This window comes from Ascaphus truei (assembly GCF_040206685.1).
Source record: "Ascaphus truei isolate aAscTru1 chromosome 3 unlocalized genomic scaffold, aAscTru1.hap1 SUPER_3_unloc_1, whole genome shotgun sequence".
Taxonomy (NCBI): Eukaryota; Metazoa; Chordata; class Amphibia; order Anura; family Ascaphidae; genus Ascaphus; species Ascaphus truei.
Genome location: NW_027453821.1, coordinates 481,549 through 495,185, shown reverse-complemented (window position 1 = coordinate 495,185; position 13,637 = coordinate 481,549). Strand labels below are relative to the sequence as shown.

Sequence of the window (13,637 nt, the reverse complement as noted above, 5' to 3'; positions counted from 1 at the left end):
GAGGGGAGGGGACAGACTGACATCTCTATCGCGAAAAGAAACTTTTTGGATATATAAACTGAAAAGCCTGGCACCCGCAGGCCTTAACGTAGATATAGACATTGCAGCCTTTCTTTGAACACACATTGATCCGTTTCCATTTCCCCCTTTTTAAAAGTCATTTTTTTTAAAAATCATTCCAGAAGCATGTCCAAACACACACTGATTCCTCTCCCATCCCATTTCGTATAGGGGAGTGCGTATCGTATATGAATTCACCTTGAACCTGCCCTCGAGGACCAAAAGTGATGCACATCATCGGGACAACTAATGAACTCACTCTGTATGAAACTGCAAGCAGATTTGAAGTTAGAAACTAGCAACGAATAACCTTGAACATCTTTTAAGTTTCACAGACTTACTATTAGAAATGACAATGTCAATGCAATTTCCACACACAGCCACAAGGTGGCACCATGGTTTAAACCATGATAAAGTTTTTATCAAAGTTTTTATCAGACTGCAAATCATCTAAGTGTGAAGTGAAACACGGAGTTACTCCAGCTATCTGAATGAGCACTCCAATATTTGTTTTTTGATCTACTATTTCCTAAGAGCTATGCGATCCATTAAATGATGTCTAGTTAGCTGAACGAGCACTCCAGGGTTCTCCATCCTAAGGATTGAGCCACATTAGGTTTTAACTGTGTATGTATACTTATTCTTGCTCTTCCAAGGAAGGAAAGGTTTTTAGATGTTCCCTGAATCATTTCAAATGTGCCTGCCAAATCATTAGGTTCTAAACCCTTTTTTCCCTATTTTTAAAATACCTTTCTAATATACCACTCTTTATAACCATTCTAAATGTGTTTTGTACAAATGTAGGGCATACTGCCCACAGTAAGAAATATGATTTTGCAATGTCAAGGTAGAATGTAATTTTCACGTTTGGCCACATGGTGGCACCATTGTATCACGAATGGCAAGATTCTAACATAGCAAAAAAAGTTTAAAAGAAGGGACTCACGGAGGATTTTAATGGTTCCTAACATTGTGATTATTTTGAAAATACTGTTCCCACCAGATAGTCGCGCAATTGAAAGAAAAACTAAGCCTGTTTGAACACCCATTTTTAATTAGTGCTGGGTAAAGATTATTTTCATTATGCAATTTCTACTATGCAATTTTTATTATGCAATCTCTTCTTACAAAGTTGAAATCCACCATCCGGTTACCATAAATACTAAGGGCTAATAACGGCAACACTTATAAAGACATAAAATAGTCATTTTTACTCCGTTTTAATTTTAATCAGAAACAGGTGATCAACCAATTAACTAAAGGGGGATACCTATATATACAGTACACAATGAGCATCCGGCAGGAACCTGACGAAGCTTATTGCGAAACATGTTGTTCCCTGCCGGAGCTCATTGAGAGAGGGACCCAGCACACTACAGGACATCCGGTGCAGATCCCCTCTTCCGGTTCCACTGCCGGACGCGCCAGTGGGAACAAGAACGGAGGAGGAGACCGTGCAGGAGTGTACCGAGCGGCTGAGGCTGGGCCATTTTATCTGACATCAAGTGTGAGTGTAGTCCTTGTGTTTGCTTTATTTCATTTTTATTTCATTGTGTCTTATTTTATTGTATTTCATTGTGTCATAGTATAATTTATTTCATTTTGTCATAGATTGTTCTATACTTTTTATGGTTCACCACATGCTTGCATTTCATATGCTTATGTCTCCACTGTATACCCATTAAAGACCTTTTTTATTGTTGTTAACCCTTGTTGGCATACACTCCTTTTGGTCATCTGGGAAACGGGGAGAGGAGACACTCACACACTACACCCATCGGGAGATAATTCTGCTGAGACAACCCAGACACCATCCATACAGGACATCACCCTCTGAGGACAAGGACTCACATCAGGCCGTGTGAGTTTTATGTATATTGAGACTCCAGCATATGAGTCTGTAATAAATCCACTACAGTCAGCGTTGAGGGAGAGACACCACACAAGCCCGTGTGAGTCACTGAATCCATAATTTTATGTATTCTTTGATTAGTTAAAGTGGAAAACCAATTATCAACCTCTCCAGCATTATCCTCCTCCTTACTTCCACCCCCTGCCCTTCCCCCTTTCCCCACCCCCCCCCCTCTTCCCCCATCCCCCACATGTGTATCTAATACACTGAGATTTTAATTATTTTTCATCCATATTTCATTCGGTTCCATCGACATCGGGAGGCCCATGAGGTTTGCGCTGACTTTCTTCACACTACAACTGCCACGCTAAGAAGGAGACGGGATTCCCTTCTCCGAAGTCAAGCAGCAACCAGGAAATCATCAAAAAAGGGCCAGTATATATTTTTATATACTCTTTTACACTTCGTACACCATCACATATCTATATTCCAATTTATTTGAATAGCTTAGGCGTTGCAGCACTTTCTCCGCCACAAATCCTAGGGAGCGCCCCAGTTCAAACAACCTCCACACTTTCTCTCCGGCATACCCGACCACTCTCTCTCTGCTTGACCCACCCCCTCCTTTCTCTGCCAGACCCACCCCCTCCTCTGCCAGACCCATCGCCTCAATTTCTCTGTTAAACCACCCCTCCTCTCTGGCAGACCCACCACCAGTCCTGTCTCCGCAACATCCGCCCCCTTCTACATTTCTCTGCCAGATCAACCCCTTCCCCTCTCTCTGCCTGAGCTGCCCCCTTCACTCTCTTTCTCTGTGAAAAACCCTCTTTCCCTCTACCCACTCTTCTCTCTTCCAGACTTGGCAACAGTCAGCTTTCTTCAGCCAGCAATCAGGAAAAGTAGTGTTACCGCCCATTTTTATTACCGTGCTATTGCTATGCTACCTGTTTATTTCACAACCCTACACTGAACAAGCAAATGGGTTTTGATCTGTATGAATCCTCTCGTGTCTGAGGAGGTTATATTTTCGTGAAAAGCTTTTCCCACACACTGTACATGTGAAAGGTTTCTCCCCTGTATGACTTCTCTGGTGTTTGAGGCGACTGCTAAATTGACTGAATTGTTTCCCACACTCTGTACATTTGAAAGGTTTCTCCCCTGTGTGAATCCTTTGGTGTGAAAGGAGGCTGGTCTGATGTGAAAAGTGTTTTCCACAATCTGCACATGTGAAAGGTTTCTCCCCTGTATGAATTCTTTGGTGTTTGAAAAGACTGTACTTTTCACTGAATTGTTTCCCACACTCTGTACATGTGCAGGCTTTCTCCCCTGTATGAATCCTGTGGTGTGCAAGGAGGCTGGTCTTCCGTGAAAAGTTTCTCCCACACTCTGTACATTTGAAAGGTTTCTCCCCTGTATGAATCCTCTTGTGTCTGAGAAGGTGGTTCTTCATTGAAAAGCTTTTCCCACACTCTGCACATGTGAAAGGTTTCTCCCCTGTATGGACCCTCTCATGGCTGAGGCGGCTGAACTGAGTACTAAATTGTTTCCCACACTCTGCACATGTGAAGGCTTTCTCTCCTGTATGAATCCTGTGGTGTTTCAGGAGACGGCTCTTCTGTGAAAAACTTCTTTCACACTCTGTACATGTGAAGGCTTTCTCCCTTGTATGAATCTTGTGGTGTGTGAGGAGATTGATCTTCAATGAAAAGCTTTTACCACACACTGCACAGATAAAATGTTTCTCCCCTGTATGAGTTATCTTATGGCTGAGGAGGCTGCTCTGAGAACTAAACTGTTTGCCACACTCTGTACATGGGAACGGTTTCACCCCTGTATGACTCATATGGTGTGTGAGAAGGCTGCTCTTCCGTGAAAAGCATTTTCCACACTCTGTACATTTGAAAGGTTTAACCCCTGTATGAATCCTGTGGTGTTTCAGGAGGCTGTTCTTCCGTGAAAATCTTTTCCCACACTCTGTACATGTGAAAGGTTTCTGCCCTGTGTGACTACTCTGGTGTTCGAGGAGGCTATACTTCTTAGAAAATCTTCTCCCACACTCTGTACATGTGAAAGGTTTCTCCCCTGTGTGAATCCACTCATGTTTGAGGAGGTCACTATTTTGTGTAAAGCCTTTCCCACACTCAGTACATGTGAAAGGTTTCTCCCCTGTATGCATCCTGTAGTGTCTGAAGAGGCTGTTCTTCGTTGAAAAGATTTTCCCACACTCTGCACATGTGAAAGGTTTCTCGTCTGTATGACTATTCTGGTGTCTGAGGAGGCTGCCATTAGTACTTAACTGCTTCCCCCACTCTGTACAATTAAAAGGTGGCATTGGTTCCTTGCACGTTTCTAATATGTGACAGGAATCGTGGATTTCTGGCTCTTTCGGACTGGAAGGAGTCAACCTGCTTCTGGACATATCGAAGCTCAAGATCTGCTTCTCATTCCGGCAATTCTCTAAAAAAATAAACAAAAAAGACAGAACTCCCATTATTTCAATCTGTAAAGCAAATTATTGGAAGCAAATTACTAGTGTAAAATATGCTACATTATTTATTTTATCACTACTTAATTAACATAACTTAATGTTCTCTTTACTCTATGCCCGTGGCTCCTGGATATTCAGTGGCCCCTAATGACGTTTGGTGGTGGTCCTCAAAGACCTGACATTTGTTTCTGGCAGCTCACATAGTGAATTCATTTTCATACATATAAAATTTGTATGTACTGTATTACTTATTTAAGTGTACATGTATGTCATCAAAATCATTATTAACATTATAATTGTCCATGAGAAGTAGTTAATAAATTCCTAATCTATCATAATAAGGAGAGAATAATATCAACCAACACAGACAGAAATATACAGTGTAAAGATAGATGGGAGAACACTACATGGGTATTTAAACCGGGCCAGATTGGGACAAAAAAAAGTTTAAGAAAATTGAGCAATCAATAAAACTAAGATTCATCAAATTTCTGAAGCACGCTGCCTTGGTGAAATATTTGACTCCTCCCTTTCCTTCTCTCATAGTCAGACTGTTGCTTAATATTACTAAATGAACCTTACTCATGAGAATACAAACAATGAAGTATTTTACTATGAATTTTGTCACATTGGATGTAGCATTGGGTATATTTGTTTTTTTGTTGTATACATTTGACCACGCTCTATGTGTCTATTCTGCCTGTATTCCCCCTGTTATGCAAGTCCTGCTAGCTGCAGGCTATGACAGGTTAATTCTGTGGGCTTGTTGCCCCCCCTATATGCTCCTCTCTGATGGACAGAATGAAGGTGGTGACTCATGGCCTGTGTAAGCCTACCAGGGATAGGTATAGACCATGAGCCCATCCCTTCTGCTTCCTGATGAGGGGCAGTGCCAAATTTAGTCAGTTCTGCTCTGGAGGAGGAAGGGAGCAGTACAGCTGTGAGTCTCTCACCCCCAACCCTTGTGGATAGGGGAACATCTGATTGGAATCCAGCAGATGCCCTGTACTATATGGGGCACGCATCATCCAGAGGCCTGGAGCCTCTGAGACCCTGAACCGCTGTATAAAGAACATCTGCAGTGATTGCCAGAATAAAGACCCTTGTTCATCATACTCCTAAGTGTCAGTCCCTGGGCAGGAGGGAAGAAGTATGCAATAGTGGGGACTTCTCTCTGAACACCCTGGAGCTCACTACTGCTGAAGGCACTAAGCACCCTGAGAAGCTCAGAGAAGAACCTAAGCCTGTCCTGATTTCCATATCACCACAGCTCAGCTTTCCTGACCCTAACAGGTACTCGCACCACATTATAGGTAGCAGAAGCTGTGCATCTCCAACTGGGGGGGGGCGGGAAATTAGTGATACATTTGGAAGCGCTGCTGAGATCAGGATAGGCTTTTGTGGTGAAACCAAAACAGCAAGAAAGGTACAGAAGAAAGTACACTTTCAGATGGAGTGCAAAGATAGAGGGGGACTAGGTATAGTGTCCAGGAGACCCCGGCCTACCATAACCAGGGACCATATTCCCCGCCAGGGGAAAGTACTGCATACGTTGATGATGCAATATAAATAAAAATATACATACATACACTTTACGGAGCTGGATGACATCATAAAGCACATCAACTAGAATGAGCAGTAAGGAGTCTACTAGCACTGGAAGTTTGTAAAGTGTAACCCCCTTTCCCTATGCCTAAGGGAACTACGCGGGCTGCTGTACCCATCTGCTCACAGGAGGCCTAAGCCTCCGCGAGCCTGGGGGGAGCTCTTTCTCCTTGCAGTGCAGCGCCTCCACCTATGAGGGATCCCAGCGTTGACAGGATAACCCCTCACAGGAACCAACACACAGTAATAAGTAATACACACCACAAAGTATATAACTAAGCTTTACTGTACACACAAACTAACATACAATAACCTATACCCACAGCATAAACAGTGACCCAACATGTGGTGGTTCCCCCAAAGTACTGAGGGTGCTGTGGCACCAATAACCCCTGGTGTCCTGTCCTATCAATCACACCCAAATGTGAGGTAGCGCTACCCCCTGTAGATGTAGGTGCACATTGGGTACCTGTCTGGGTACTCTAGTACCCTGCGGTCAGTTGGCACGGTGTGTTGGAGTGGGTCCCACGTAGCGGGGCCTCCAACACAAATCCCCTCTCACCTAAAGGATCCTGATCCTCCTCGCAGTGTGAGCTCCAGCCGGAGGGTCTCACACAATGTTTCTAGATCCTGTGATCTGGTCCCAGGGCGCTGCGTGACCATCCAGTCACAGGCGCAGAAATAACAATAAGGGGAAGAGTCCGTATCTGGGGCCTTCTTTACAACACTCCACTACTATGGCTCAGGGCCTAAATGGGGCCTAGGGGCAAGAACTAGGCCTAGCCTAGGAAGCACTGCTTCCTGGGCACGACCTTCTACTTTGCCTCCTCCATCAGGACTGACTCGCAGGCTTTCCGCCCGTGCAGGATATCCTGTTCCTCTCCCTGTTCCAATCCCATTGGCGTGGGCAATCCCTCCTGCTAGGGATTCTGGGACTTGTAGTGCCGCGGCTGCATATGTAGAGCTATCCTAAGATGGCTGCTGCCTCCTCGACTGTGCATGCGTGCCTCTCTGCACTGCGCATGCGTGACTACCAAAATGGCCGCCCCCACACTCCTGATCACGCAGAGCTGCAGCCAACCACTGAGCTGTTCCCCCACACCGGAGGCAGGGTAGGGGGACTTGGCTACAAATGTATTAATGAACAATTGGTTAACTGAGGAAGAAGTTCATAGGCGGCCTGATAAAATTAAAGTAAATAAGGCACCTGGCCCCGATGGCATACATCCAAGAATTCTTAAGGAGTTCAGTTGATACCAAACCAGATATTATCCGGTCATCATGTGGTATCTTTGTTATCACATCATCTCTGGGGCTTTCTGTACCCTCCCTTGATGCATACAGGAGAAGGGTCTCCATATACCAAGAGAGAACAGGTGGGATTTTTTTGTTGCATAGAATACTGTATATATGGGGTCATAGTAACTCAATAGGCAATTGCTCACTAGACCAGAGTTCTTCTTTCACCTAAGCAATTTATTGTGTCGCTTCTGTGTAGTTCACTGAGGTTTTTTCAGTTTCTCCAACATTATTTTATATAGTAGACCCTATTAAAGGTTATATTTTAAGCAAATTCCTATTTTCATGTGGGAATTGAGTGCTATAAACAGGGGCTCCTTTTCTTGCCTTGGCAAGTATTTGTTCATATGTATATATATTGCTCCTAGCACCGCCTAATACTCCAGACTGTAGCAAGAGCTTTCACTTCCCCCTCCTCTCTCTTCCCCATTTATCTATCCAAAGAACAGTACAAACAATCGGCCTGATTTCCTATAATGCTGTGACAACAACATAATGAGATAAGGTAATAACCACGTCTAAGCAATGCAAATGCTCTTGCTTTTTACCCTTGGGGTTTGGACAAAATGAAGAGACAATGATGTTCTGGTTGATATGAAAGGTTGAGACAAACTTAGGGCAGAACTGAGGCACTGGCCTGCATATCAATCTTATTCTGGTGGACCCCAAAATATGGTTGAGACTAAATGGGCAGCAGGGCTTCCATAATTAAAGGTGAAGCCCTATCCTGTTGTTCATTGTCATCAAGGTATACATAGTTACACAAATGGCGAACAGAATCACCCAGGTCCCTATTGGCACGCACTCATGATGCACAAGTATAATTAACAAGGATACATATCCATTAATTTCAACCAAAATTCCAACTACCCCAATGAGGGTATATCAACAATACCAGACAGACAGTCTGTATAAAAACAGAAAATAACAAAACTTTAATGTTGACAAATAGTCCCGCCGTAGCAAGTGTAAGTATGTACAGGTGAGTTAAAAAAAGGAATAAAAATGATCCCCTGAGAGGAGGGCCCCCCTGAAGAAGTGTCTACGGACACGAAACGGCGTCGGGGTGCAGTGACATCACGGTTATAGCACCTGCGAGCGGGACGGTGTTCAGGACAGTGGTAGCGGGAGATTTCCTCACTCTGCTTGGAGATACGGTCGTATACCAGACACTGCTGACTTTGTGGTGTTGCAGCTGCAGCCTTCTGATATTATTAGTTTTGGGGTTGAGTGTTGGGGCATTATCTGACAGAGGCATTCTTAGGCGTATAGGTGTTTATCACTGCACCACTATCTATTGCCTGCACATACAGCGTGTATGTTGTTACACACCACACTCTTTATTATACTTACCTCTGCTGCGGCAGCAGCTTACGATATACCACGTGTAGCCATGTATAAAAATGGTATACAGTTCTTTCTCATGCTGGCAGTAAACCTGGTAAGTATGCAGGATTGCCAGCATCAATCATGGAGGTTTGCCCTCACACCCTGGTGAGGTGTCATATGTACACAAGGGGAGTGGTAACATGCTCTGTGTCCACTATTAGTGACACAAGAGGTATGGCTGTTTTCTGAGTCTATATAAGACACAGCACTGTCAAAAGTTAGTAGTTCAATAGTTCTACAGAGTGCAAGGTTAAAGGAGTGTTTGCAGCAGTTAGGCTGTCAGAATTATTTGGTAGCATATCCTACACTGTGGTCAGGGACCTGACACAGGGGTGATCTCCCTTAGGGGAGAGGTGATCCCACTCATATGAGGCAGAAGGAACTTCTGAGAGGGATGAAGCATTTGGAGATGAGCGGCTAGGACGACCGTTGTGAGGGGCAGTCTGTCTGAAGATGTTAATAAAGATGCCCAGTTTCACAAGACCCTTGCTGTGTATGTGTGGAGTCATTGCACAGAAGGAGGCACCACAGAGGAGGTCCTCATCAGACACATCTCCCTGCGGCCGCAGCGATCCTGATGAGGTGGAGGCGCTGCATCAGATGTGAGTAGGACTCAATCCCCACTACCTCAGATGCCTGTCATGCTGATATCCCCACCAACATCATGCGGGAGACTCAGGAGTCCTGTAGCCAGCAGGTGCACCACACCCGACACATACATGTAATGGGGCCAGTAGACCACAGGGGCCAATGTGAGATTGGGTGGGGGCCTGAAAAATAGTTACATTTATGAAGGCGCTGCTGAGATACCTATCAACAGGACAGGCTTTTGCTAGGCACACTAGGAAACAGGGAGAGTGTATGCTGCCAGTCAGTGCTGTGTTTGGGACGGAGCCTAGGGGTAGTCAGGGGCCTAATGGATTTGTCAGCTCGCAGGGACGACTTAGGATCCTGAAAGGAGTTAAGTGGGTCTGGAGACAGGGCTTTAGCTGTCCTAGTCACCTTGAGGCAGCTAGTTGTGGGATGCCATGCTCATGAGAATAGCCTGTTAACGAAGGTCAGGAATTCTAGAGAGGACCTGCACTAGAGGTAGCCAACAGAGGTAGACACCCTAGTACTGCATGGGAGAAGCCAGAGTACTCTAGCCAGTTCCAGACCACTTACCACAGAGCACAGACTGGAGGAAGGTGGACACAGCATACACAGAGAGAGTGAGCCTAGTCTGAGGTAGTGCAACATGAGTCAGACGTACATTAGATACACGTAGGTGGTGCATTGTGGCATTCTTTATTGCATCGGAATGGCAGCTGCCCCACAGAGAGGAGCTCCATGTGCGATAACAGTAACTACAAAGTAAAGATGGCGACCGCAAGAAGGGAAGATCCGCACGGTGCGGAGAGTCCAAGATGGCAGACCGCGACTGATGGAGGGAGCGCACGTGGTGTGCGTCCCACTGAAGAACAAGCTGCAGAAGGAACTTTTGCCAGCATGTTGTGGAATGGCGCTAAGGCGGTGGCTGCGCCGTTTTGGTCCTGCCTAGGACCTCTGGGTGCTACCCTGGAGGACAGTGTTGAGGACATTGTGGTTGTGTGTGGTGAAAATGGAGAATCTGCTTGCCAGACGGTGAGCTACAACCAAAAATCTACCTCAGTTGCTCATGTGAATGGCCGAGTGAACCAAGATGGCGGCTCCCGCTTCCCTGGGAGACCGAGTGGGCCGAGTGTAGAAAATTCTGTAAATGCTAAAGTTGCAAGGAGTTGGCCAGGATTGGCACCAAGCAAAGGACCCCACCCTGTTGGGCGTAGTGGCGCGAAAGCTATGGCCGCGCCCTCCTGGACTGTAACAAGCTCAGAGCCAGTGCTGGGTCACCCAGTGAATCTATGGGACCCCCCCCTAATATTTACCAGGGGGAGTGGTTTCCAATTGTGCCAAATGAGAGTGGAGTTGGCTGAGGGAGGAGTTACCAAACCGACCCCTGCCCTTCAGTTGCGAGGAGCTGGCGAGCAGGCAAAACCACTACAGAAAGTGTCGCCTGTAACCAGCATGGCCAGCAAACAGGAGAAAGAGACTGATATCTCCGCTCACCCCTACTCATTACCAGGAGGCTTCTTGGTGCTCAAGGCGGGTGACACCGAAACAATAAAATGTCTCTGTATGCAGTGCCGACTACCGGGTGGTGTAGCCAGCACAACGGCTAGGTGCCCCCAATGTGGCATCCACTACCTATGGGCCGTGCAGCCCTTCGTACCAGGGCAGACTGTGGAGGCGGGAGCGGACACAGCCAAGCTGACGGCTGAAGCCTCGCACTCGGTCAAGCAGAACCAGTTGATCCCAGAGAATGGGGATCGCTCCTGATGATATCGACGGAGCATAGAAAGAAAGGGGCCAGCAACCGCGGTGAGAACCTGGAACCTCACCGTCGGTCCCCTACGGGAGTACCACTTCCCGAGTCGGAGTTCGGATCCTCGGGCGAGGAGCAAGCGACCCCGACATCGGTGGTGATGCGCCTACCGTTGGGCCACTACAGCGGTGCTGAAAAAGAACCAGTACTTACCTGTCAAGCGGCGGAGGGGAGTCTCGAGGTGCCGAATATCGCCTGTGCGGAGACAATAGGAGCGGAGGAGTCTCACAGCCGTGGTGACTTCCAGTCCGGAAGGCGGAGAAGATCCCATCCCGAGCCGACGGAGCGGTGAGACACCTTCTTACCCTCCACAGGCGCCGGTGGTGGCGACGGCGAAAGAAGGCTTAGCCCAGGCCCGAGTGGAGAGCAGAACCTTCACTTCCGGCGGCGGACGTCGTTCTGGAGGAAGAGGTTCCAGTGGGGAGCCCAACCCAAGATGGCGGCGGTGAGTCCCGCGAGATCGATGACGTCACATCCAGCGGAGCCGGATGGAAGATGGCCGCGTCCTCACGACCGCCGATCTGCACCAGGTCGCCTGGGTCCGGGAAGAGCTGGCAGGCCATGCAGAAGCCTGGGAATCGTGAGACGGGCGAGCCGGAATGCCAGTCCGATGGTACCAGTCAAGGTAGCAAAAAGCTGCGGGTCGTAGCCCCGCGTCGGCCGATAGCGTTTCCCTATGCCCAACCCCCGGCCATAGTTAAGACACCTGCCCCTGTCACTTCCTCATCTGGGTCCCAGTCTAGCCAAGGGTTGTCTGGGAAGTCACGAGCTACTTCTGATGAACGGACTGGGGAAAACCTGGACTGGGGTGACTGCTTTACCTCCGATGATGGGTCGGGAGGGAAATGTATATACGGAAGGTGTCGTCATGTCCTAGTGAGTGTACCAGCATGATCAGTGTCACAAGTAGGCCTAAACGCTTAGGTTCTAATGCTAGATCTATCGGTACTTCAGGGATATCCTCAGGGGGAGAGCCGGAAGACAGTGAGGGTACAGTGGCGGTACCAGAAAGAGTCAGAGAGAAAGAAACCAGGTGGTGGGCACCCAAGTTTGAGGGGTATGAGGCCTGGTTGGACCGTACGCGGTTCATATTGAGGAGGGAAGGAATCGTGGATTATTGGTGGGGTGTAGGGGAGTTCACAGAGGAGGAACGATTAAAGGAACTTCGCCTATGGTGGCACGATATACATGCAGGGGTAGTGAATCCCCGAGGGTCAGCCATATTTAGGGACCCAGTGGAACCAGACGAGCCATTATCATGGGTGCTGCCAGGCAGGGCAGGCAATAAAAAGTTGATTCGTACCAGTAGGGCTGAAAGAGCCATTGTCACGAAGTATAAGAAGTCCCATGGTTTGGAATACCCTTATGTGCCAGAACCCTTGATGCAGGAGATCGATGATGGGAGAGATGCGTGGCTAAGGGAAACCATAGAAGAATATATTATGAGTAAATCAGGGGGATACGCTGGGTACAAGACAGAGGAGCGGATCACACAGCTGATGAGGGTATGGAGTGTTGGGCGCAACATTTATATGCACCGGATGGATTATAGGCCAGAAAGTGGACCGCCTAGAGAGTACAGCATAACGGTTAAGGATGTAGCTGGTAGACAGGTGCAGAAGCCAGATCCTAGGCACTACCATTAGGTAGTCATGTGAGTTCTCCTTAGGAGCAGTGCGGTCTGCTGGTCAGCAGGCACTGTATGCAATTATGTGTATCGTGGAAAAAAAACTGTATAATGTATTTTATATATATGCTGTTTGATTTTGTGTTGCAGTGCTACCTGGAAGAAGGTTCCACAAATTTAGATCCCAGCCGGGACGTTGGGTTTCACCCGGGGGAGAATTTAGCCATGTATAAAAATGGTATACAGTTGTTTCTCATGCTGGCAGTAAACCTGATAAGTATGCAGGATTGCCAGCATCAATCATGGAGGTTTGCCCTCACACCCTGGTGAGGTGTCATATGGGGAGTGGTAACATGCTCTGTGTCCACTATTAACAAAAGAAAAGAGATACCGGCGCCTAATTAGTCCAATTAGGAGTTTGTCCTGGATATCCAGATGAAATAGTTCAAGTCCCAATGATGACAACTTGTAATCAAGGATTGTATTGATGTAGATTCCTCCATATGTTGGGGAACATGAAATGAAAAGAACACAGAATTTAGTGCAACACAGCTAACAAAAAATCTTAACAGACATAGACTCACAAACCAGCACAGACATGACACACAAGCGCAAAGCTGAAAAATAAAAATTGTTTAATACAACTATAAAATAATAAAATGTGGACCGATGAGACACTGATGGAGCCAGTCCGGTAGAGTAAAACTAGAAAGCTACTCACAGGACGGCTCTAGAACACAAGCAGTGAGGCCGAATAGACCGATGTAATCTGTCCTCCCTGGGCTGAGAAATTGAAGTAGCCACAACTTTCCTCCAAACACCGTGCTCCTCTAAACCGGAAGTGACGTCACCGGATACTAGATACCGGATGCTCCGTCACAGGTAGGCGGGACTCTCGGCGGGATTTTCAAGCGGA

The 13,637-nt window shown here is 46.9% G+C and overlaps 1 protein-coding gene across 1 annotated transcript in view; it reads right to left on the bottom strand.

The window, feature by feature from the left end:
- Positions 1–2,576: 2,576 nt before the first annotated feature.
- The window catches only part of LOC142473311 (uncharacterized), a 54,236-nt gene continuing 43,175 nt past the window's right edge, over positions 2,577–13,637 (bottom strand). Inside the window, exon 6 of the mRNA XM_075580509.1 lies at positions 2,577–4,239. Within this exon, the coding sequence (XP_075436624.1) occupies positions 2,874–4,239 (1,366 nt within the window). The 3' untranslated portion in view covers positions 2,577–2,873. The remainder of the gene's footprint in view (positions 4,240–13,637) is intronic.